The 23,144-nt window shown below is 37.6% G+C and overlaps 1 protein-coding gene across 10 annotated transcripts in view; it reads left to right on the top strand.

Annotated features, from left to right (window-relative positions):
* The window catches only part of LOC126273157 (rho guanine nucleotide exchange factor 18), a 552,051-nt gene that overhangs the window by 505,603 nt on the left and 23,304 nt on the right, over nucleotides 1-23,144 (top strand). For all 10 annotated transcript variants that reach the window (XM_049976619.1, XM_049976617.1, XM_049976623.1 and 7 more), the window contains 4 exons: nucleotides 396-523; nucleotides 4,952-5,148; nucleotides 6,043-6,250; nucleotides 18,922-19,305. In XM_049976619.1, the coding sequence (XP_049832576.1) occupies nucleotides 396-523; nucleotides 4,952-5,148; nucleotides 6,043-6,250; nucleotides 18,922-19,305 (917 nt within the window). The remainder of the gene's footprint in view (nucleotides 1-395; nucleotides 524-4,951; nucleotides 5,149-6,042; nucleotides 6,251-18,921; nucleotides 19,306-23,144) is intronic.

Raw genomic sequence — 23,144 nt, 5'->3', positions numbered from 1 at the left:
CTTGTGTGAATGAATGTTGCGTATTTCTCTTCTTCCAACATCAGCAGTGGCCGAAAACTTGTGTGTATGTGTCTTTAAATTGTGCCTGTCTGCTACTTAGCATGTTACCTTTACAGTAAACAGCAATCTATCTTTTCATACATTGTTGATATTCCTACCTGGAGTTTTCATTGTTTAAAGTTTTGGTTTGTAATATCATACAAATATTGTATAAGTAAGAATATACAGTGAACTACTTTTACTAGATTAGTTTTTCGTTTTTATGACATTTGAGATTTCTAAAATTTTACACTACCCAAAGTAGCTTTGGGATAACCATGAAGAAAGTTAATTTACCAGAACAATAGTACATGTAATACACAATTTTAGTAGTGGTATGAACTATTTCTTTCTAGGTGTTGTGAGGAAACTGCAACAGAGAGAGAGCAGGGACCATTCAAACTATTCCACTCCAGTAATGACACCAGACTCGGAGTCCAGTCCAAGTTCAAAACAGGAAACAATGTCTCCAAAAGTCAGTCATGTAAGTGGTTAATTTTCTTTTCTTTTATTTCTTTCCACACTTTCCTTTCGTTCTTCTCTTTACTGGTATAATCAACTATGAACATAAGATAAGTTTTTTTTTCCTGAATTCTCTATCGGAAAAAGGAAAATTCACTTAAGAAAACCATAAGCTCATCACAAGAGAGTAGAGTGTCTGTGAGGAGGACTTACTTTCATGTGGCAAAACTCCAAGTACTGCTGATGGACATATTTAAAAGTAGAAAAAAGCTATACCTAGCTTTCATAACTTCAGCTCCTCCCTAAGAAAGAAAGAAAGAAAGAAAGAAAGAGGGATAGGTTGGGGACTTTCAGAAAGGAAGGGCAGGCCATTCTGACCCTTATTGAGAATGAACCTGCTTGTTGTGAGGGGCAAAGGAGGAAAAACTGTTTGTCAACTTTGTGTGCACTGAACAACTTCTAAAACATTTTTGTCAGTAAGCAAACACAACATTTCCATTTGTTTGTTAGCTTCGTACTTGTGTGGATGTGATTCCTGCATTGTCATCGAAAGAAACAGCCTAGTCTGGTAAATGTAACTTTGAGCACAAGCGATATATTCATCAAGTGATTTTTGAAGAACTCTTAAAATTACGTTGTACAAGTATAATCCCTACGATGTAATTGCAGTAACAGGATGTAAATACAGTAAGATTTTGGTAATCTGGGATGCTTGCGGATCTTTCAGTGCTAGATTATCAAGTTGGTAGATTATCAAGTTTATTTTTAGAAACCTGTTTGAAAAAACTGATAATCATATAAGTAAAATGGACTGTCTTACAGTATAACAAATTAAAAGCATATATTATTTTTCTGTAAAAACAAAACTGAATGAAAATTTGAACACTGTACTGTGCTATTAAATCAGTTAAAGGCTCAAAGTTTTACAGAACTTCAGTAAATATAGATAAGGTTTTTGTACACCAATCACACAATAAAATTACCGCCTTTGGTTTGAAAAATCAAGAACAAGGTAATTAATAAAAATTGTTACCAGGAATTTGGTGCACTTTAATAGGAATCGTTGTCTTTAGGAGTGACACAGATAACTGACATTGTTGAGAATGTGGAATACATCTGATAAATATCAGCCACTCTTGCTTTTGCTGAAAATTTGTTTTGAATCCTCCAAAACAATGCCTTGTTTCTTGGATTGAGCTGTTTTTGATAATCATTAATTTGTATGACATGCAGATTCATAACATCAGAAGCATTGTATTCTTGGCTCGTCTCACCAAATTTCACGAATTTGGTGACTCAGCCCAAGAGATATGAGTTGTAGGCATTTCTTCTTTGTGACTCTCAGTTTATGGTGGTGAGAGTTGAAACGAGTTCTTATTAGGCCTATCATACCATCAGTCAGCTCTTCTTCGATAGCCAAATTAATGTAAATGTCCAACATTTGTCAAATTCTTCTGCTGGAAACGCACTGAGTCCATTAGTGGATACAAAAGTTTTCACTAAAAACAATTTCAGAGCAATCAGCTTCTGACTCGTCATTCGCATTGCTTTCCATCTCAGTAGAAAACGATTCTGATGAGGTGCCACATAGAAGAGTTCTGACGGTTTGTTGAAGGCATCTGACTACTTCAAACCACACCAAACAATAAATATCGGATATTTCTTGATGTATTCCGAACTGCTGGGTCTGCCGGATTATCACAGTCTCACTATAGTATGAATTATATAGGAATGAATTGTCTTTACTAAAAGAAACTTTCTTGAAATTTCTTAAAGTCATCGAATATGACTGCAGATAATCTAACTTTGAGGAGGGAGATAGATAAATTCAGTATTCCTTTAGTTATGCTTGAATATGCAACTGTTTGTTGTTTTTGATTTTAGCATTTGTGTTAGCAATTTTCAATGCCAAATGATTTGAAAATTTGACTTCACAGTGTTCCACCACTTTGAAGTGTAACATGGGAAAGTATTTTTCATCAGGTGAAGGTGCCTTCATAAGATGCTCAACTGGACTGAGATACTACATCCTTATAACACTCTTTCTTTCATATCATCCCAGATCAAAGTGCAATTGGGAAATCTATTTTTGATACCTGTGGATGTTAATGTTTAGAAATTCATCCATACCTGAAGAACATCAGTAAACAGAGCCTAGAGCTGTCATGCAGTCACATTTGCCTTGCTAAATGTCTGTTCTCAACGAGAGCATAAATTAACTGTTGATTGCTACAGAATAATCATGTTAGGTTTGTGACAATATTAATGATGGCTCTACTTTTCCAGATTGGCAAGCTTTTGCTGCAACTGCTTCGTTGATCACATTCAAAGATAATGATGATTATTATACCATGGTTTTAGTATATTTTGATTTCATACTGATTCATACAAGCATGACTTGGTTCTGTTGCAACTTATTTGTTGAAATGAAATTTTGTTATGTGGAATAGATCATGTTTCATAATGTCATTTTACTGTTCATATTGCTTGTGTAGCATACATTTGTAGTGCCGTATACTCCCAATTGAGTCACACTCCTCGTGGGGTTTGAATAAGCTGCCTTTTCCCAAAGTACCCCCCATTTTCTTCTCAAGAAAAATGTTATTAGTTATGAAAGCTTGGAATGTGTCATATTTATTTCAGTTTGCTTATCAGCAATACTGAAATTTTGCCAGCTGAAGATAAATACTGATCAGAAATTCTGTCTTGTGACTTTATAGAACACATTGTTTGCCAATCATTGCAAGTATTCTTTTGAGATGTCGTAGCTTCTAGAGGAGATTTTCTTAGAATTGAAGCAAGTTCAGTGGTTACAGTACATAGAGAGTGAATTCTACATATCATTTTTATTCATTTCCTTTCATGTAATTCATACTACTTGCCTGTACAAAGAGTGAGCCCAGAATATTGCATGGTGCAGCACCTGTTAAAAAAATGCTGAACACACTGACAACTGTATTCCAAAACTTTAGGAAATCATTTATACTGTAATGTAGTTTAAGATCCCAGATATCACACTCTGCAGCCATTCTTCTTGGTTGTCCCTCATTTACAATTCATCAACAAAAAAATTTCAGAATTTCTTATGATGCTCTACAGTTTTGTAAAAGGAAAGTTTAACAGACTGGTTTTGCAATGAAACAGTTAAGGAACAGGCTTCACATGCAGAAGGTTGTGCGTTTGAATCTTCTGAAGTGCTCTGACTTTTTTTTTATTTTTATATTTTTATCAAAATTACTTTGCTCGTTTATTTTTATTCAAGTAATTGGGTTAATTGTTGTTTTTTTAATTTCTGTTCCTTTTTGTTACATCATTTTAATCAATGTATTAACTTTTTCAATTGCTCTCTTTTTTTCTTCCTATCGTTTGTTTTCCACATGGAATCTCTGTACATGCGAATTTAATCCTTTTTATTTTTATATCATAATACTGAACATACGAAACTACTGATGTATCAGTTTAAAAAAAAGGCTAAAATAATCTACTTATATTGGCTATGCAGCTGTATCAAAAATGATTTTTTTGTTACAAGCTAAATACATTTTTTTATGGTGATAGTCATACGTTTAAAATGCAAATCTTTATTGTGGTATGGACTAAGTAATGCGGATGGAAGTTTAAATGAAAGAAGGGATTATAAACTAAACAAAATTCAGGCAAAATGAGAAATTGAAAGAATGAATGCAATAATGAGGACAAAAATGTAGGATAATAAATTGAAATAAATAAATGAAAATAATTAAAATCTCATGAATAAAGATTCCAAGTGGAAAATGAATAATAGAAAGAAAAATTCAAAGTGTTAGTTAAACTTCATACGCAGTAACGCATATGTAATTTGCACCAAACGCAAAATCATAGCAACCACTATTTTTCATTGACACCTTTTTCGAATATAACAGTATTGTGAAAAGGAAAGTTGCTACTCACCATATAGTGGATATGCTAAGACGCAGATAGGTGTAACAAAAAGACTGTCACAGATATAACTTTTGGCAGAAGGCATTCTTCAGAATTAGATGGCAAAAACACACAAACACAGCCTCAGTTGCCAGAGACTGCAGTCGTGTGTGTGAGTTGCGTTTGTTGTATGGTGCTATATGGTGAGTAGCAGCTTTCATTTTCACAATATCGTTAGATCCATTCATTTTTGAGATCTGCAAATATTGCTATTCTTATCTATCCCAAAACCAAATAATTTTTATAGTCTTTGTAGAGGAGGTGAATGGAAACCAGAATGAGTGAACTGCTTTTGTCATGTCACCATCAGGAACATTTTGAACTACACTGTGATATTTTATTTTGAGCTTCATTAATCTTGCTATTATCATCACATCATGTTCACGGTAGCTGGTACTTTTATTTCACATCATAGAGCACATGCATAGGCGATATATATGTGGTTATTATCCTTGTACATTTTGTAACGTTACTACCATTTGTGCCTTAGGATCAACCTCCATGGCGTTCTGCAGTTATGGCCACTATTCCACCTGTTGTTTTACCTTCAAATGTATGTGAAAATTCATGTGAAGTCCCTGCATTGTCCTCACTTGCACAAGATCAGCAGACAGTTGCAGTTCAGCTTTCTCACTACTTCTACAAACTGCTTTCCATTATCCATCACCAGATGACTACTATCAATAGGTAAGTACATGAAGAAATTGTGTGCATACTTATTGAAAGCTATTTGTATTGCAGACTGAGAGGCTTAGCTTGCATTCTCCTGCTTACTAGTTAAAGTTTAAAACTATGGTTCTTCTTGAACTGTCAACTTTTGTCCAAAATTAAAATTTGTTTATACATCATGATTGATCATGATGTGTAGAGGCTAATTTCAAGTGATGACAAACACATCAGCTCTTCTTAATAATGGGGAACAGGACACAGTATGTGTCTCAAGCTTGTATTGATGCTGCAAAACATCATCTTCCATGAGTACAACAGTGCTTCTCTGACAGATTTGAGAGATGAAATCTTTCCCACAATTTGAACAGTCTGTTACTTACAGTACATGAAAATTAATATATTGGTGACAGAAACATAGCTCTCAGACTCAGTCTGTGAATTGGAAAGCCCTCTTAGGCTCAGTCAGTGAAACCTTTATCGCTAACGAACCCAAAGTTCTGTGGCAAAGCCGCAGATACACCAAAACCATGCAGAGTTTTGTTTTCTCAGCAAATCCAAACAGACTTTCAAGACTTATTGCACTGGGAAAGCCTGTGAAGTCACAGTAATAAGAGTGAATACTATTATCAGCTTTTCTTTTCACAGATGCATGTGGTCTGCAAAGAAAATAAATATCTGTTTTAACATGAAACGAAATAGATTGTTGATTGCAATAGTTTTGTTAAAACTGTGCTTTTCTTTTCGGTTCAAACTTTCATCATTACCAGTAACTGAGAATAGACTGAAACAACAATTATTTAAAATAGTTATTTTAAATGCTAAATTGACGCATAAGCATTCATATCATTAAATGTAAGCTTTAACTCAACAATATTGGTCTGTCTGTCTGAGTACATATTTGAATTTTATTAGCTTGCAGGCTCAACTTTCCGCATGTAAGGTGCAGCTGACACAAGATGATGCAAAGGACCGACGGCCTGTTTATAAACATAATCAGCAGTTGGAGGAGCTACGTAATTTACAAGACCGTCTTACACAAGAGAAAGAAGCATGGCAACGTGAAAAAGAAGCTGAGGAGAAAGAACTTGATGAAAAGAAGCAGGAGCTACTGAGATTGCAGGTTCGTTTTTAATTTACTTGAGTTGGAACACATACAAATCTCACATTACAGAACTGTGCAATATGATGGGATACTGCTAAAACAACATTTTACATAATTGAAGAACAGATAAGAAAACATATAATCTTCACGCAGAATAGCAGATGCACTGCCTCATTAGCCCCCATCAGCTCTTCATTGCTGCTTGACTCAGGGCAGTGCGTACAGTGGTGCAGAGGATCCATTGTCTATTCTCCTCTGCAGTCACAGTGTGTTTGTCCTTTGACACGATTGTCCCTGAATTTTCCAACACCTGCTTGTAGCCTGTCCAGTAGTACATGGAAACAGTTAAGACATGGAGACACAGTTAGTGGCTGAGACTGAACTGGGGAAACTGCTTCGGGGTTTTAGTGTAGGTATTGATGGTTGGTGGTCTTGAAGTGGGCGTAATGATTTAGTTGAGCCTTTTTCTGTTCAACATTTGCCGCTACCGTACAATGTGTATCGGGTGATGCGGCACCTGTGAATCAATAAAGTTTGTGTATAGGTGTCTGTTTCATGACATTCACTCATCAGTCATGCAGTTTCATTCAGTGCTATGTCCCCTGAGGCTATACCATAAAGGGCACGCACAGTGACCTTCAGAGTGCCATGGTGAAGGTTCTGATGACTTGTGATGACTTGAGGTGGGGCTCCCCAGTTATTGCCTGTGAGTTTCTGTATGATGTTATTTTGGGTTGACACTTTCAGCTTGAAATGGAGACAATGTTTGCAGTACGTTACAGGTCTGTCTTAAATTGACATCAAGGTATTTAGGCGTAAAGCAGTGTTCCAGGCTCAGTTCCCTCCCAAATATTGTTTAGTTTTCTATTTGCTTGTCTGTTTTGGAGGTGGAAAGCATTTTCTGAGGATTAGGTTTCTGATATTTCTCACTATAACACTTAGTGAAAGTTCTCTGTGTTGTCAGAACTTGTTCAGCTTCCTCAAACTTCTTTCTTTGGGTTGATGAAGCAACGTCATCTGTGTATATTAAGCTTCTGCATGTGTTAAGCCTTGGTTTGTCATTGGTGTGTATATTAAAGAGTACAGGGGACAGAATACTTCTTTGGAGTTTTGACACTGCCATAAATAAATTAATTTCATAGTAGTTAAGTATCCAACCTCCCTCCCTCCCACAAATCATGATGGATCTTGCCATTTTTAAATTGCTGCATTTCAGGCACACTTTTAGTTGCAGTTATAACTTGAAAAAAATAATTATAATTCACTATGCAAATGGTGTGATCAACAATTATGATAATACGAACATTTTAATTTATTTTTAACAGTTATTGAGAGGATAGGTTGCTACTTACTGTTACACTTTAAACTTTCAGCCAAAGCATCCATCAGGAAAGAAAAACACACATGCATTCACACAAACAAGCACACCTCACATACCCACATGACCACTGTCTCCAGCTGCTTAGGCCGAACATGAGTCATGAGTCTCGCCTAAACACCCAGAAGTGGTGGTCATGTGTGTGTAGGTGTGCTTGCTTGTGTGAAAGCATGTCCCCCCCTCCCCCCTCCCCTCCCCCTGATGAAGTATTTGGCTGAAAGTTTCATGCGTGAAATCTTTTTGTTGTGCCTGTCTGCAACTCAGTGTGTCATCTTCATGGTTAGTAGCAATCTATCCTTTCCATAACTTTTGATTTTCCAACCTGAACTTTCCATTGTTTAATGCATTATTTTTTTCCTTCACTTTACTTTCTTTTGATTATTTCATATAAAGACAGTAGTAATTTTCTTGAATTAATGTAAGACTATTACACTTAAGACATCCCCATACTAAAAGACAATGTTCATCATTAATAACTAATTGTGCAACAAATTGTCTGAATTCTATGTTTGCTATAAGTGTTCCTCATATATTAATTTGTGTTGCTAAAGTTTTGGAGCCAGAAATGGGGAATCGGCATAGGATTTATTTGAACCAGTTTCAACAAAAATGCATAAAATAATACTTGATCTGAATTTCTACCATAGTTTTGTTCTTAAAGTATTCAATGTTTGCTTGCATAAATCAGAAACAACACAACAGTATATGACCACTTCACATAACTGTCCATTTCAGGATATTTCCAAACAATACAAGTCATGGCCTTGTCGAAGTGGCTGATTAATTCATTCGAGACCAGGTTAATATTGAGTGACAAGTGGTGCATTCCTAAGCTGTTTTCTGGAGGAATCAGCAGTGTGTCATTCTCTATTGAGTCTATAAATTGTTATTTGTAAATTTTACAGTGGAAAGACAGCATTTGTTCACTAATAGGTTAAACACTACATATACACAACGAGTCATCTAAGACTAACACTCATTTTATTTCGAAATGAGATTTTCGGCAAATGGTAGCACATTAAGAAGCACAGACTTTTGTTATGTAATAAAGTGTCTTGTATCGATCAAGATATTGAATCAAGTGTGATTTTTCGGACAGATAAATTTTTTATTCATTTCTTTAATGAAATCTGCTGAAAGTGCTTGAATAGATAAGCACGGTGATACAATGCTTGTTAATTTTGAGGTTGGAACTCTCCACAAAAGAAACTGAGGAAGATTCTGAAATTGAAAGGCAATTCAATTGGAATCATTTATTGTGTTGTGAACTGGTTCATGCAGGTCCATGTTGTATCAAGCCTTTCAGCTGTTGACTTGTCTGCCAGCTGATGCATACCATCGAATGGTCATAGCGTACAACAGCATATCATCCATTGTATTTCAATCTGTTCATCTCTCTCTTGAAGAGCGACTGGAAATGTTCTTTGCAGTTGATGGTTAATAATTTGAGCACATGCTCAAGAAAGTTGTAAAACTTGTATTTTATTAAGGTTAAGTATTTTTTTTCTAGGTGACATGTCATCATTCATTCTGAACAAAATATTAAGTTTATTTAAAATGTATTCCATCTAATTATAATTCTGTATAGTATCTATAGGCACATTTGTCTGGTAGCAGTTATTCCATCAAGAAGCACTCAGGCGTCTCCAGACAAAGATAGGTCAAGTAATTTTTTTTCTCCAAGTCTAAGAAAATTAATAAAGTAGTTTCTTTTTCTCCATGAACAGGGATATTTATCATTACAAATTGTGGGATGGACAAAAATATGGAAACACCACAAACACAACACATTACTATGCCTAATACAGTATCGGAAAACTGTTGGCATTCAAAACAGCTCGGAAAGGATAATATAGTTCCTGTTTGGTCTTCAGGGGAATCTGTTACCATTCATCCTGCAAAATAGTGGCAAGTTCAGGTAATGATGGTGGAGGTAGATAGTGATCACACACCTTTTGGGATATTCCCTTCTGAATTTTATAAATTTCCAAAGGGGGGGACTTCGTTCAATAGTTCCAGTTCTGATGTGTATGAATCAGAAATTATGATTCACTTACATGGAGTAGATATCCGCTCTCCTAATCTTCATTCCTCCTTTCATGGACTTGGTCTCGTACACAGTTTGGCCTGTGTTGGAGAAGGAAATTGTGCTTATCTTCATCAACAAGCTACCAAATAACAGAAGTCACTTTTTGAAGATGTATATATATTCTTTCAACTCATACAACTTCATAACATTGCATATACAACTGTCTGCAATTTCAGTTTGTCAGTCACATTGCTTATTGTAAACTTATAAACAGTTTAGCATCAGCTCGCTGTCAGACTTCAGAACAAACTGATTATCTTTTCTTTCACAACATAATACATTGTCGTGATGTGTGCCATTCTGTGGAGCACAGTGTATCTCCAAGGCAATGGTGCAGGTGCATGGAGTAATTGCCAAAGCCAGTTGTGGAAGATGTTAGCTGTGTGAATAGGGGCCCTGTCACATTGGATCACAGCATCACCAGTGGGGAACAAACTTTGTACCATGAGATGGACCTGATCAGCCAGAATGATCACATAATCCTTGGCACTAATGTGACCTTGCATGGTAATCATGGTGCCCATGGAATACCACTACATGACTGCACAAGTAATCACCAAACCTCTGCTATTTTCCACTCTTGTGATCTAAGCTCAATCAGAAGTTGGAAGTAGTGTGAAACAAGACTCATATGATCAAATGGCGCTCTTTCATTGCTCCATAGTCCAGGTTTTATGGTTTTGACACATCATCTTCCTGTTAGGCATTTATATCACTGATAAGAGTATTTGGAATCCAGCTTGCCATGCAATTCCCTGCTTCTGGAACTCCCTTTGCATTGTTTCAGTTCTGTAGTAACTTTTACAGTTGTCGTCCTCTTTATTTTTCATCACAATCTTCTCCAATGACCTTCCATAAGGATCACTGAATTCTCACTTTCATCCCCCTTGTGACTTAGCAGATGATGTTTTTCTGCTTTCCCTGTATGCAATATATTGCCTCTTGAAACATCAAACACTTCATCTATCTTGGTTATGGAAGCACCCACCATACAAGCACAAAATGTGCACCTATTCAAATTCATTAGCTGTGACATAATGCATTCACAACTACACAGAATATGGTCCTGACAAAGACTAACAATTGCATCATGTGACAGACTTTCCACCATGCCATTTGCAGTCAAATATAACAGTGCAGCTGTGGAGCTTTGGGTAGCATCTGCACTTTCGTTCGCGCGTGCATTTATCACAGTTTTTCCATATTTTAGTCCAGCCCCTGTTTGAACAACTGGCATTTCTGTTTGGCTTTGATAAGTAAGGAGCAGTGGGGAGTGTTTAAATGGAAAACTGCCTGATGAAACTGTATTTGTTTCCACAAAAACCTGAGAATTTACAAGCATTTGCATTAGTTTTTGATAAGCCCCATATGATGCCCAGAAGCTAACATATGCCATATTTCCATCTACAGAAGTTATAGCCCACCCTGCATCTATGTCGTATAGGAAATGAAGTTTTATTTTAGTAGTGTGGGCCTGTCTTACTTCATATAATGATGAAGCTTGGCGTGAGATCTCTGTTTGGCGGTGTTAACACTACGATAACTGACTCTGGTTGCATTGATTTCCAATTTTAGTTCATTTCCCAGAACCATTCGCAAAATGTTTCAGTGCCAATATTAACAAGTGCTGTATCACTATGTAGGATACTGACCTAGATCTCATAGTCTCTCCTCAGTAACAACACTCTCGATCACAATAGAACTGAATGCTCAAATGAGTGTGGGATGGTTTCTGCTAAAAGACGTACACAACAACTCAATCCAGTTTTCACTAACACACATCTATTCTTCACAAAGTCCCATTATTAATAATGGAGACCAGTTTGTCAACTAAAGAAAAATTTTTTTTAGCACACCCGACAATTACAGTGGTGGAGTTAATTATTCTATTGCGGCACAAAAACACAGTTCACACTAAAATGTCATAGTTTGCATTGAGCTCTGTCATGCAGTGATTTATTAGAAAAGGATTACACTTCAGTTGTTCATTTTATCCAGTACATAACAATAATCACCATGTCCATCATTCACTAGTTCTGATGACAATAATATTTCACAGTCTTGTTCATCACAACACAGTTCCATGAGAATGTTGCTTAATTTGGCTTATAGAAATCACTCAAAAGTTATTAAAGTTCTTGCATTGTGCAGTTTTCGGTGCTCATAGTTTCACATACTGAGCATACATAACAGTGGCATGTGTCAGCACCAAGAGTGTACTTGAATGAGTTGTACTCGTGAGCTTTCTAACTGCAAAGTGACTATTATGGTTGACATCCAACTGTTTTAAAACAGGCATAAGAATAAACTGTTATTTTGTTAATTACATTATGATTTGAAAATTGGCTACACTGGGTTTTACTGTTTTAGATGAAACCTATTGTGTGACATTGATTTATAGAAAACATTGTTGGTCAGAAATTTAGTGAAATTCACAAACACTACTCTTCCTACACAATGTGAAACCCCTTGTTCATCTATATGAGCACCATGTTACAAATTAGGATAAATTACATGAAATTATTAATTAGTGAGTTAATTAATTAAAGCTGTATGTTCTACTGTAGATAACAACAGTAGATAGTGAAAGATTAGACTCTTAACAGTGGTTATGACAAAATCTGCAATGGAATATTGGCTTCTTTCAAACCTGAATGATAATAATCACTTCAGTTTATCACGCTGTGCGACATAATTAAAGGATCAGTTTTTCGTAACACCATTACTTGTCTCTCATTGTGACACATAAGTTTGAAATTTGGCTCAAAGGTGCCTGCAACATTCTTCTAAAGATCAAAAAACATTGCACCATGCGACGTCACCCTCAGGTTGGACAACGCTTCAAACAGGAAGGTGTCGAAACATCGATTAAAAAAAAAGGCCAGCGCGGAGTTTATGTGGTGCGAAAAGTGGGTTGACGATGTCACATTGGTCCTACTTTCCCCAAAATCTGCACAGCATCACTGTGGACGTGTTGCATGATGGGATGATTATCACCGCCCCTTTTATCCACATTTCACCCCTTCTTTTGACGCCCTTGCAGTGCAAGTCAGAACTGCAATGTCCAGTGTTGTAATCACGCTATTTTCTTATGAGTATTGAACGAAAACTTTCCAGACAGACTGCCACTCATAATTGAGACGAAAAGGCCTAGGGGCATGGCATAAAAGGCATGAAACCATCCTTTACGTGGGACAGACACTCCCACCCATTTTATTGTTGAAAATGACAGTTTGCAGTGCAGTGAGCAACAGGAAGAAGTTCTTGTCAACCTTTGACACTGCTGATACCATCAGACATTTCAACCCTCCTCTATGGACACAGTGGAGCTGCAACATCATTGAATGTGATTACACCCCTTTGGAGTGCATTGTAGCTGCAAGTTTTGCCTTCTTGTACATAACCAATAGGGCCATTCAAAACTGTTCAACAAATGAATGTGATCTGAAGCAGCAAAGGGTCTTCATGCTTTTTTAGTGTTCCTGTTCATACACTCCTGAGGCATGATCACGACTCTGATACATGTGAGAGGAAAAAACAACAAAAGGTGTCCCCCCCCCTCCCCCTCCCACCCCCAGATCAACAAAACCCTCAGGGGCACTGCACATTTATTGAAAATTTTAAAAGTGTACCTTTACAGAGAAAATGTGTGGATTTGCCAGTGGTGCACAGGTAGGCAGCCCTTTGATACGCCTCCGAGGCCAGTTGTCTTCCTACAGGTGCCTAGGGGTATTTCTCAGATACATTTTAAAATGCTCATAATTGTAGGCTGACACTGCCAAGGTTTTTGCTGAACTTGGTCCCCTTTGCTCACGCATGTGTCAATGTCACACCCTTCCATGATCATCCCACAGAAGGACATGGAAGAGAAGCACTGAAAAAGCATAAAGACCCTTTGCTGCATTGAATCGTGTTCAAATTTCGTGAAATGGTTTTGAATGAATGGCCCCTAGTGGTCGCCCCTGTACAACAGAGCAAAAACTGTGATCACACTGCTCTCCAAAAGGGGGGAGGGGGGGGGGGGGGATCACATAGAATTGGGTTGCAGCCATATGATGTCTATTGAGAAGGGTTGAGTCAGCCAAGAGGTGTCAACAGTGGCAAATGTTTACAAGAACGTCATCTGTTTGCTCATTGTATTGAAAACTGTCATTTTTGACCATGAAATGTGTAGGAATCAACATCTGAAGCCTTGTCATTTTTATTCCAAGTCCAAGCAGCGGTGTTTCTGAAATGTTTTCCTCAGCCACTCATAATGAAACCATGCAGTTTTGACCTCCATCACAGGAGTGTCAAAAGAAGGGCTGAAATGTGGTTAAGAGGGACTGTGATGACCCTTCTATCATGTGACACACCCACAGTGGTGTTGGACAGAATTGTGGTAAAATTTGGTGCCAATGTGACAACATTAACCCATATTACGTGTCACATCAACTTCTGAGCTCTGACTCCCCCCCCCCTCTCCCCCTCATCTTTTGACACCGTGCTGTGTTTGAAGTGTCATTGAGCCCGAGGGTGATGTCACTGGGTGCCATTCTTTTGCACAATTACAGAGGAAGGTTGTAGGCACCTTTGAGCCATGTTTCCAATTATAGCATGGATGACTGTTACTTTCTGTTGGTGTGGGTCATTTTATGGAATTACGCTTATTAGCTCACAAAGTTTTTCATGTATCGAGGTTTAGTTCTAACTTTAATTAGCTATAATTTTTAATTAACATACTCTGCAGCAAAACTAATTGTATTCTTGGAACCAACCTAGCCAAAAAGAATACTCAAGCAATAAATAGAAATGGGGGAAAGTTGAATTACACTTTTGGAATATCAGTACTACATATTAGGTAGTATTTAAAATTAGCAGAAATTAGAAAAAGAAAAAAACATTAGTTATTATCAGGGATTGAAAACAAAACGTGAGTTGAAACTGCCATTCTGTATCACACCTGTAATTGTCTTTCCAAGAGCAATTGAATTCATTTATGAAAAGTGTACAGCTCCATTTTAAAAAAAAGTATACGTTGTTCAGTATGTCAGTTGATACAAGAGTTCAAGAGCATTATCCATACAAAACATTACATGCCTTTCAGCATACTGTTAAGTGTGGAAAACCTCATTTTGATATGTGGAACCTTTCACAAAATAAAAGAAATGCTGCTTCTTTTGTGACTCTTCTTGCATATTTTTTTTTGAAAGAGTCTCTGTATTAAATATGTTTTGGCAGCTTAGTGTATAAGAAAGCCTTTATCCTATATTTTGCAATGTCTGCACGTAATCAAACAGTGTGCAGGTAAGGTAACTTGGATTTTTCTCTGTGATGAGTGATGTAACTGTGCTAAATATGGAAGTTTTGATGTATATTGCTATTGTAAAAATATTTAAACAGTGCATCACTTGAATATATTTTTTGGGCAACATTGTGTGTGTGTGTGTGTGTGTGTGTGTGTGTGTGTGTGTTGTGTGTGTTTTTAAATTATTAGTAGCCTTGTGATGTCAAATGAGTTGCCCAAGAAATTCATGCCATACCAAATAGTTGAAGTGATTGTGATTTACTGCCTTTCTAATATCTATATGAGAGGCTAGGATATTCATTTTATTGGACGAATGATCTGTATGTACCTTCCAATCTAACTTGCTTCCATTAATTCATAATGATTGTAAAATCAAACAATAGAAAATGCAGAATGGAATAATGACACTATTATGAAAAAGATAAACCTTCTGCCTGAAGGAGGCGCCACTGGCTCCAAAAGGTTGCCTAATTATAACCTTCTTTTACATGTGTGTTCCGCCACTGCTTGGTGAGTAGATTTTTTTATCTATCCAATTCAATTATTTTGTAAAAAAGGTAGATTGCTAGTCACCACATGGTGGAGATGCTGAGTCATAGACAGGCACAACAAAAAGACTGCTAACAAGTTAATCTTTCAACCAAAATGCCTTGTTCTGCTTTAGACAACATACACACGCACATTCACCCAAATGCAACTCACACTGACATGACCACTGTGTCTTGCAGCCGAGGCCAGACTACGAGCAGCAGCATATAATGGGAGAAGCAATCTAGGCCACGTGGGAAAGGAGGAGGCTGTGGCAGCAAGGGGGGGGGGGGGGGGGGGGGGGGGGATAGCAGGGTAGGGGTGGGAGCATAAAAGTGTTGCTTATGAGAGTGTACAGGGTCGAGAAGTAAAAAGACTGTGGGTATGTTCTTAGCAGAAGGTTGTGTGGTGCTGAAGTGGGAAGGGGATGGATGGGTGAAGGACAGGTACTATCGGATGTGGAGGCCAGGAGAGTTACAGGAAGGTAGGATAAATTGCAGGGAGAGTTCCAACCTATGTAATTCAGAAAAGCTGGTGTTGGTTGGAAGGATCAAGATGACACTATCTGTGAATGGTTGGAAGTTATTCTTATATCTGTGGTATCTGATGACACAGTTTTGAAATATGTCATTGCAGTTTTAGTGATATTCCATTTTCATTAAAATCAGTATGCAGGTGGAGAGTGAGCCTGATTGGGATAAACAAAATGTAGGCAGCTTTGGGGAGTATTCAGTTAGTTTTTCACAGACCAGAAGGCAGCTTTTTAGTTGTAACGAAGCTCCTAAGATGATTTGCAACGTCGCCAATCAGTCTCGGTGGAGCCAAGAGATGAGCACATTAGAAATATAATTTTGTCATATGGACTTTCTTTACAAAGGAGTTAGGAAGGAAACATGTCCTGGTTGGCTAGGTGCTGGTGCAAAAAAGAGGTTGCTATTTTCACTAATGCCCTTGGTCAGAAGGCAAGATGTGGTTCTTCCCCCCTTTCCCTGTAGGATACACACATTGTGTGCATAGGTGGCAGATTCTCTGTCAGCACTTCAGAGGAACAAACAATCTCTGCTGAGGTGACAATCTTACTTTGGCATGTAGACCACAATGAATTACAATTTAATAAAACCAGAAAATATTTTTAAAGAAAAATTGGAAATTGTGCTTAGGTAGGCTGGGAAACCTATACATCAGGATTCAAGGTTCTAAAGTATTGTGCACCTTGCCTATAATTTTTCAGAGGCATAATTTTCTGTTAAGGCATCTTCTGAAAATAAGTCTGAAAGCACATAAATTTTTAATGATCATTGACTCTTGTGATAACCTAGGAAGCTTTGTCATGTATAGTGGTAATTACTTCCATTTGATCTCAAATTACTCTTTACATCCTATTACTTATTTAAGAATTGAACCTCTATAGTACACTGTCTCTGACATCAGGTTTTCTTTGTTTCGCAGCCTGCGCCTCTTGCACACAGTGCGCTTCTTCCATGAAGGAGACCCCTTACAAAACCTTTTTTCTGGGTGATTCTTACATGGGTTTCGTTCAGTATGAGGTTGTTTTTTTTTGTGTTTCTGAAGTTGGATTAATGGAAGTGATAGGGAAGATTCATAGAAGATGGGTATGATTTCTTTCTCCATAGTATTCTGTCACAGTGGTCACTTTCTGTAAAATTATTCTGGGTTCCAAGAGTAGTCAAAATGTTGGTTCATTTTACAGCATGTTTCCCTTAAAAGTTCAGAATAACTTTGTAGAAACTCTTGTAAGTTTGTTTAGTCATCACAAGATTGTCACAGAAATGCTCAAAAAACTCCAGTAAGAAGTGCTGCAAGAAGGGATTATGCTGAAGAGGAAATTACGACTCCAATTATATGTATGCACATCCAAAAAGTGTGTAACAAACAATGTAGCTTTCTCTCCCAGACATACTTGGTAACAATTATGATTTTAACTCAGAAAACTTGAAGGGGTTGGCAGAAGAAAGTGCTAACCATCACTTTGGAAAGAATTAGATTGATCACATTGTTTATTGTATTTTTGAATGCACCACATACTAGTGTCTCCCATATCAATTACATTGTCTTATTTTACCAGTAGTTATGTTCTTATCTTTGGAATTAACTGAACATATAAAAAGGCATTATCCCAAAACATACACTAATGGACAAGCAGTTTCATTTATTGACCCCCTCAGTTTGGGGAGTTGTACCAGTCTTCTTTGTACATCTATGAAAAATGTACATCTATGAAAAATAGTAATGGCTGAGAACCTCCTCTTGATGTTATTGACTACTATGTCTTGTGGTGTTCTGCAGCTGTTTTTTGTTTGTTTGGTCACAAACCAGTTTTCTGCATCTTAGGCCATTGTTGAGTGACAACTAAATGTTACAAACACAGGTAAAATGACATGTGAATTATACAGACATTACTGATACAAATGCAGAAGATACATAAATGATGAGACACAGAGTGTTTACAAAGGAAGGTATTGCATTTTTATATTACATGTAAAATGGTTCATTTATGAGAAATGGCTGATTAAATTGATTTTCATGTTCTATTCTCTAATTTTCATAATGGAAAATTAACTAACAACCAAGAAAAAGGGAATTGTTGTTTTTTCATAATTTAAAACTGTGTTATGTTTATTGATTTCAAGTATTTCCAATGATGAAAATTGAGAAAAGCAAAAAGATGAAGTTACTAGAAATACTCAGTAATTGCATAACATCAAAAAAGTGTTTCCTTTATTATATTGTTGTCATGTCCTCTGACGCTCCAACAGAGAATTCTTACCAAAGTTTTAGAGGCTAACACATAATGTTACGTGCAAAAAGAACAACAATGAAGGAACTTCATAGCTTAATCTACTAGCCTCATAGATGTTTTTGCATACTTGGCCATCTAGCACATTATCTCTGTGTTTTTAGGCATATGGCCAATTATGATAATGTAAAGACTTCTGAAGGAGCTGTATGTAACCTTATTTGGAGATACTGCCCTTTTGTATTAGTAAACTTTCTTTCCCATTCAATTATGGTTGCCCAAACTTTAATTAGCTAATATTACATTTTAGATGCAGCTTTGAGATACCTACTATATTTTGAGTGAGCGTTGGTGCAAATAACTTTTGGCTTTTGTCTTTCTCTTCTTGAGTATTTAAACAGCTGTGTGAATGTGAATCACAGCTAGTTCATTATATTTATTGTATTGTAGCAGAATTAAAAACTATGTATACGTTCTGTGTTCAGTGTTTATTAATCAGTATCTTACCTTCTCGGAAATGTGAAAACCTACTCTGTAAGGCATTTTGAGGCGCATAATCATTGTTTTCTGTTGTCATAGGAAGTCAGCAATGTTTAGTATCTACATTTTTATGTCTGTCGTGTAATATTTGAATTACTTCTCATTCCAGGAACAAGTCCGAGCAGAAAGTGAGGATGTACGGCAGCAGCGGGAGAAGCTGTACAGTAAATTAGAGTATTTAACAAGCCAGGGAATCCTTATTAGCCCCAATATGCCTGTAGTGACTGCAGTGCCTCCAGAAGATAGTCTTTCAGGGCAGGGGATATTGATACGCACCCAGCCAGAGGATATGAGTGTTACAGGCGTTAGTGGTGACTGTTCTCCACCTGTACCTGATTCTCGTCGCAAAGCAGATTCCCATACTTCCAAGCGCAAGCCTGGCAGTAATGCAAGCAGCTCTTGCAGCTCCAGTGCCACCACAAACAAAGCTACACTACCATTGAACCTCATCAGTGCCACAAATCAGCAGAAGGTGCAGGCACAGAGTGTGCAGGTCAGTTAAAAGAACTCATTGGAAATTAGAAATAAGTATGAAAGCTGTTCTAAAACAATAAATAGTAAAGCACCATCCCTATGGAATATTGATGCAATGTAATGTTGTGTAACATGCAGCATAACAAAGATTTGTTTTAGATTCTTAATTTTCTATTACTTCCTCTGCCTCCCCCCCCCCCCCCCCCCCCCTCCCCCGCTCCTTTTCTCTTTCTCTCTCTCTCTCTCTCTCTCTCTCTCTCTCTCTCTGTACATAATTCATATAAATGTTGTGCTTTGCTGCCATATTTATATTATCAGTTTTTACAACTGTTATGTTCGTGGTTTTTTGTTGTTCCTACAGTATAATGGATTTAAATTTATTTTTGAGGCATGGGAATTGCTAAGTATCGATTTTGTTGTTCACAATGGTTGGAAGAAAGTAGGTCACACCTGTCTACAAGGAGGATAGCAGAAGCGTTTCCTCTTACTGTCCAATATCATTGACATCTGTCTCTTGTAGAATCTTTGAACGTATTTTGAGCTCCATTGTAATTTGGTATGTCTAACAGAATGACCTCTTCCGTGTCAATCACCACAGATTTTGAAAACATCTATTGTGCAAATACCAACTCGCAGTTCTCTCACATAACATTCAGAAAACCATGGATCGAGACAGTTAGGTGGACGTAGAATTTCTTAACATCCAAAAAGCTGTAACTCTGTACCACACCAACATTTATTACCAAAAGTATGTCATACAATTATCAAAGAAAAATTGTTGCTGAACAGAGAGTTTCTTGGTAGGAAGACTACAGCGTAGAGATTATGTGGGGTCAAGAGCTGTCAACAGATAAATTGAGGTATGCTCTAGGGTGTGTTGTTGTTGTTGTTGTTGTTGTTGTTGTTGTCGTTGTCGTCATTGTCTATTAAAGGCCCGTTGGACAATATTAATGATATCCTCAGACTTTTTGGAGATCCTTAAAGAAGGGCCATCTGCGAATAAAGTGCACAGGTGTCCAATCTGGTCTTGATAGGATTTTAAAGTGGATCAGAGACTGGTGGCAACTTCCTTTAAATGTCCAAAAGTGTAAAATTATGCACTCCACAAAACACAAAAATGAAGGATTTCATGGGTGCCATATCAGTGAGTCACAAGTGGAATCAGTCAACCCTGAAAAATACCTGGGTGTAACAATTTGGGAGGCAAGAGGAAAGCTGAAGTTTAAAATTTTATGTTAAAAAATTATTCGCATAGGAGTATCGTACAGACATACCACCATTTGACCATTGTACAAATTCTCATATATAGGACATAAAACAAACATCCCTGGCATTGGAGAGCAACTGAAAGAATTGAAAACAATTAAGTCACCAGATCCATATGGAATCCCAGTTCGGTTGGTACCTTACTTAGCTTCATTTATCATTAACCTCTCAGCCAGGCCAAGTGCCTAGTAACTGAAAAAAAAGCCTAGGTGATTTCCTTACATAAGGGTAAAAAAATGGACCTGCAAAATAACAGACCAACATCTTTAACATCGATACGCTGCAGAATTCATGAGCATATGTTAAGTTCAAATATAATAAAATTCCTTCAGACAAAAGAGCTTCTGTCTGCAAACCGGCTTGGATTCAGAAAGCACTGCTTGTGTGAAAATCAGCTGGCCATTTTATAGCACAATGTCCTGCAAATCATGGACCAAAGTCGACAGATTCCATATTCCTAGTTTTCCAGAAAACATTTGACAAAGTCCCCGACTACAGACTGTAACAGAGGCTCAAGCGTACAGATTAGGTTCTCAGATATGAGAATGACTTGAAGACTTTTTAAGTAATAGAGCTGAGCCGTATGTTGTCCTTGATGGTAGGTATCATCAAAAGTTCCCAGGGACGTAGGATAGGATGGCTCTTTGTGCCCGTATATGTAAACAAGGTAGCTGACAGCAGCAAGCAGCAATCAGCAGCCATTTGCTGATACCGCCATAGTGTACACAAAAGTGTTTTTATTTAGTAAATGCAGGAAGATACAGCATGACTTGGACAGAATTTCTGTTGGGTGTGATGAATGGCAGCTAGGTGTAAATGTATAAAAATGCAAGCTAATTCAAATGAATGTTAGTGTTCAAAGAGATTTCGGGATTGCAGCCAGTCATTGTAAACTTCATTCCATGATATTTCAACTGGACACCTGCCAGTCATCTTCAGGTGAGCCATTGAAGGCTGACGAAGATCTTCTCCGCTCCACCTTATATAGCATGCTAATAGTATTGCCACGCATCCATCAGAGTCATGGTGACGGAAGGACCACACAGTCCGGCTGCAGCACTGTCACTGTTGGAACTGCAAGCATCAGCTGTCCTCGGCATTGCTGCTTGCCGCAATTACCGGAGTATTCTCATGTCTTCGTCTGGAATCTCGGAGATGATGGGATTCCACACGTTATCTAGGTGGTAGCCACCGTCACAGTTCAGTACGTTTTATGCTATGTGTATTTCAACAGATTTTTTTGTAACAGTCCCAAGAAGATGCTGTGGCCATAATTAATGTTTGTCATATTCCACTGAATGTCCATTCCGCAACTGCAAACATGTAGGTTGAAGAAGACGAGTGGAACTTTTATGTTCTGTGCAACATTTTTCCACTGTGCTTGTTGTTTGCCCTATATTGACCATACCACACCGCAAGGTATTTTGTAAATTCCCACCTTCCGCAATAACAAATTATCCTTCACTGATCCCAGCAGGTCTGAAATTTTAGATGGTGGATGTAAAATCACTTTCACCTGAAAATTATTAAGGGTTCTTGCTATTTTGAAGGAAATGGTTCCAGTGAAGGGAAGAAAAGCTAGGGACTTTGCTGGCACGTTCTCCTCCTTATCCACTTCCCAGTTCTTGGATTTAGCTGAGAATGCCCTGTTAATTTGCCAGGTCGAGTATCCATTGCCTCTGAACATTGTTCTTAAATGTGCAAGCTCTTTAATTAAACTATCTGCATCTGACACTGTATGGGCTCTGTGTACAAGGATTTTAGGCATACCCATGGTTTGGGATTGGTGATGGAAACAAATCAGCGTGAATGGGATTACGGTAAACAGATTGTCCCAAAGGATTGTCACTCTTCCATCGTCAAAACATCCAGGAATGAGAGACAACCATCTTTCTGTAATTCTACGGTAAATCAAATGTTCTCATGAATTGAGTTAAGATGATGTAAAAACTCAGTCTGCAGTTGGGAAACATTGTATCTCCAACAGACATTCAATGGAGTACGACAAAACATTAATTTTGACCACAGCAACATTTTTTTGGGACTCCATTATAAAAGAATCTATTAAAATATGCTTCAGACAAAGATGCCAGAATACTCTGGTAACTGCAGCGAGCGGCAACGCCGAAGACAACTGATCCCCTGCAGTTCCACAAGCACCACACTGCCGCTGGATGGCGTGGTCTTTCTTTCACCATGACTCTGATGCATGCACCGCAATACTATCAGTGTACTATATGAGGCAGAGTGGAAAACATGTTCATCAGTCTTTGATGGCTCACCTAAAGATGACTGGCAGGTGTGTAGTTGAAATATCGCAGAATGGGATTGCAGCCAGTTGTCATAAATTTCAAAATCTCTTCGAACGAACGTTTAATTCACCGGGAAAATTTTAAATTTCGTTACAGTGTTAGTAGTTTGGCACTCCCCACAGACATGTCGATTAAATATGTAGATGTAACGTTGCAAAGCAGTATCAAATGGAACAAGCATTTAAAGTTGTTAGTAGGGAAGGCAAATAGTCGATTTCTGCTTATTGGGAGAATACTGGGAAAATATGGTTATCCATTAAGGAGACCACATACAAAACAA

This window comes from Schistocerca gregaria, chromosome 5 (assembly GCF_023897955.1).
Source record: "Schistocerca gregaria isolate iqSchGreg1 chromosome 5, iqSchGreg1.2, whole genome shotgun sequence".
In the NCBI taxonomy this organism is placed as follows: Eukaryota; Metazoa; Arthropoda; class Insecta; order Orthoptera; family Acrididae; genus Schistocerca; species Schistocerca gregaria.
The sequence above is the reverse complement of the archived record's forward strand: the minus strand, read 5'-3'. Positions and strand labels throughout refer to the sequence as shown.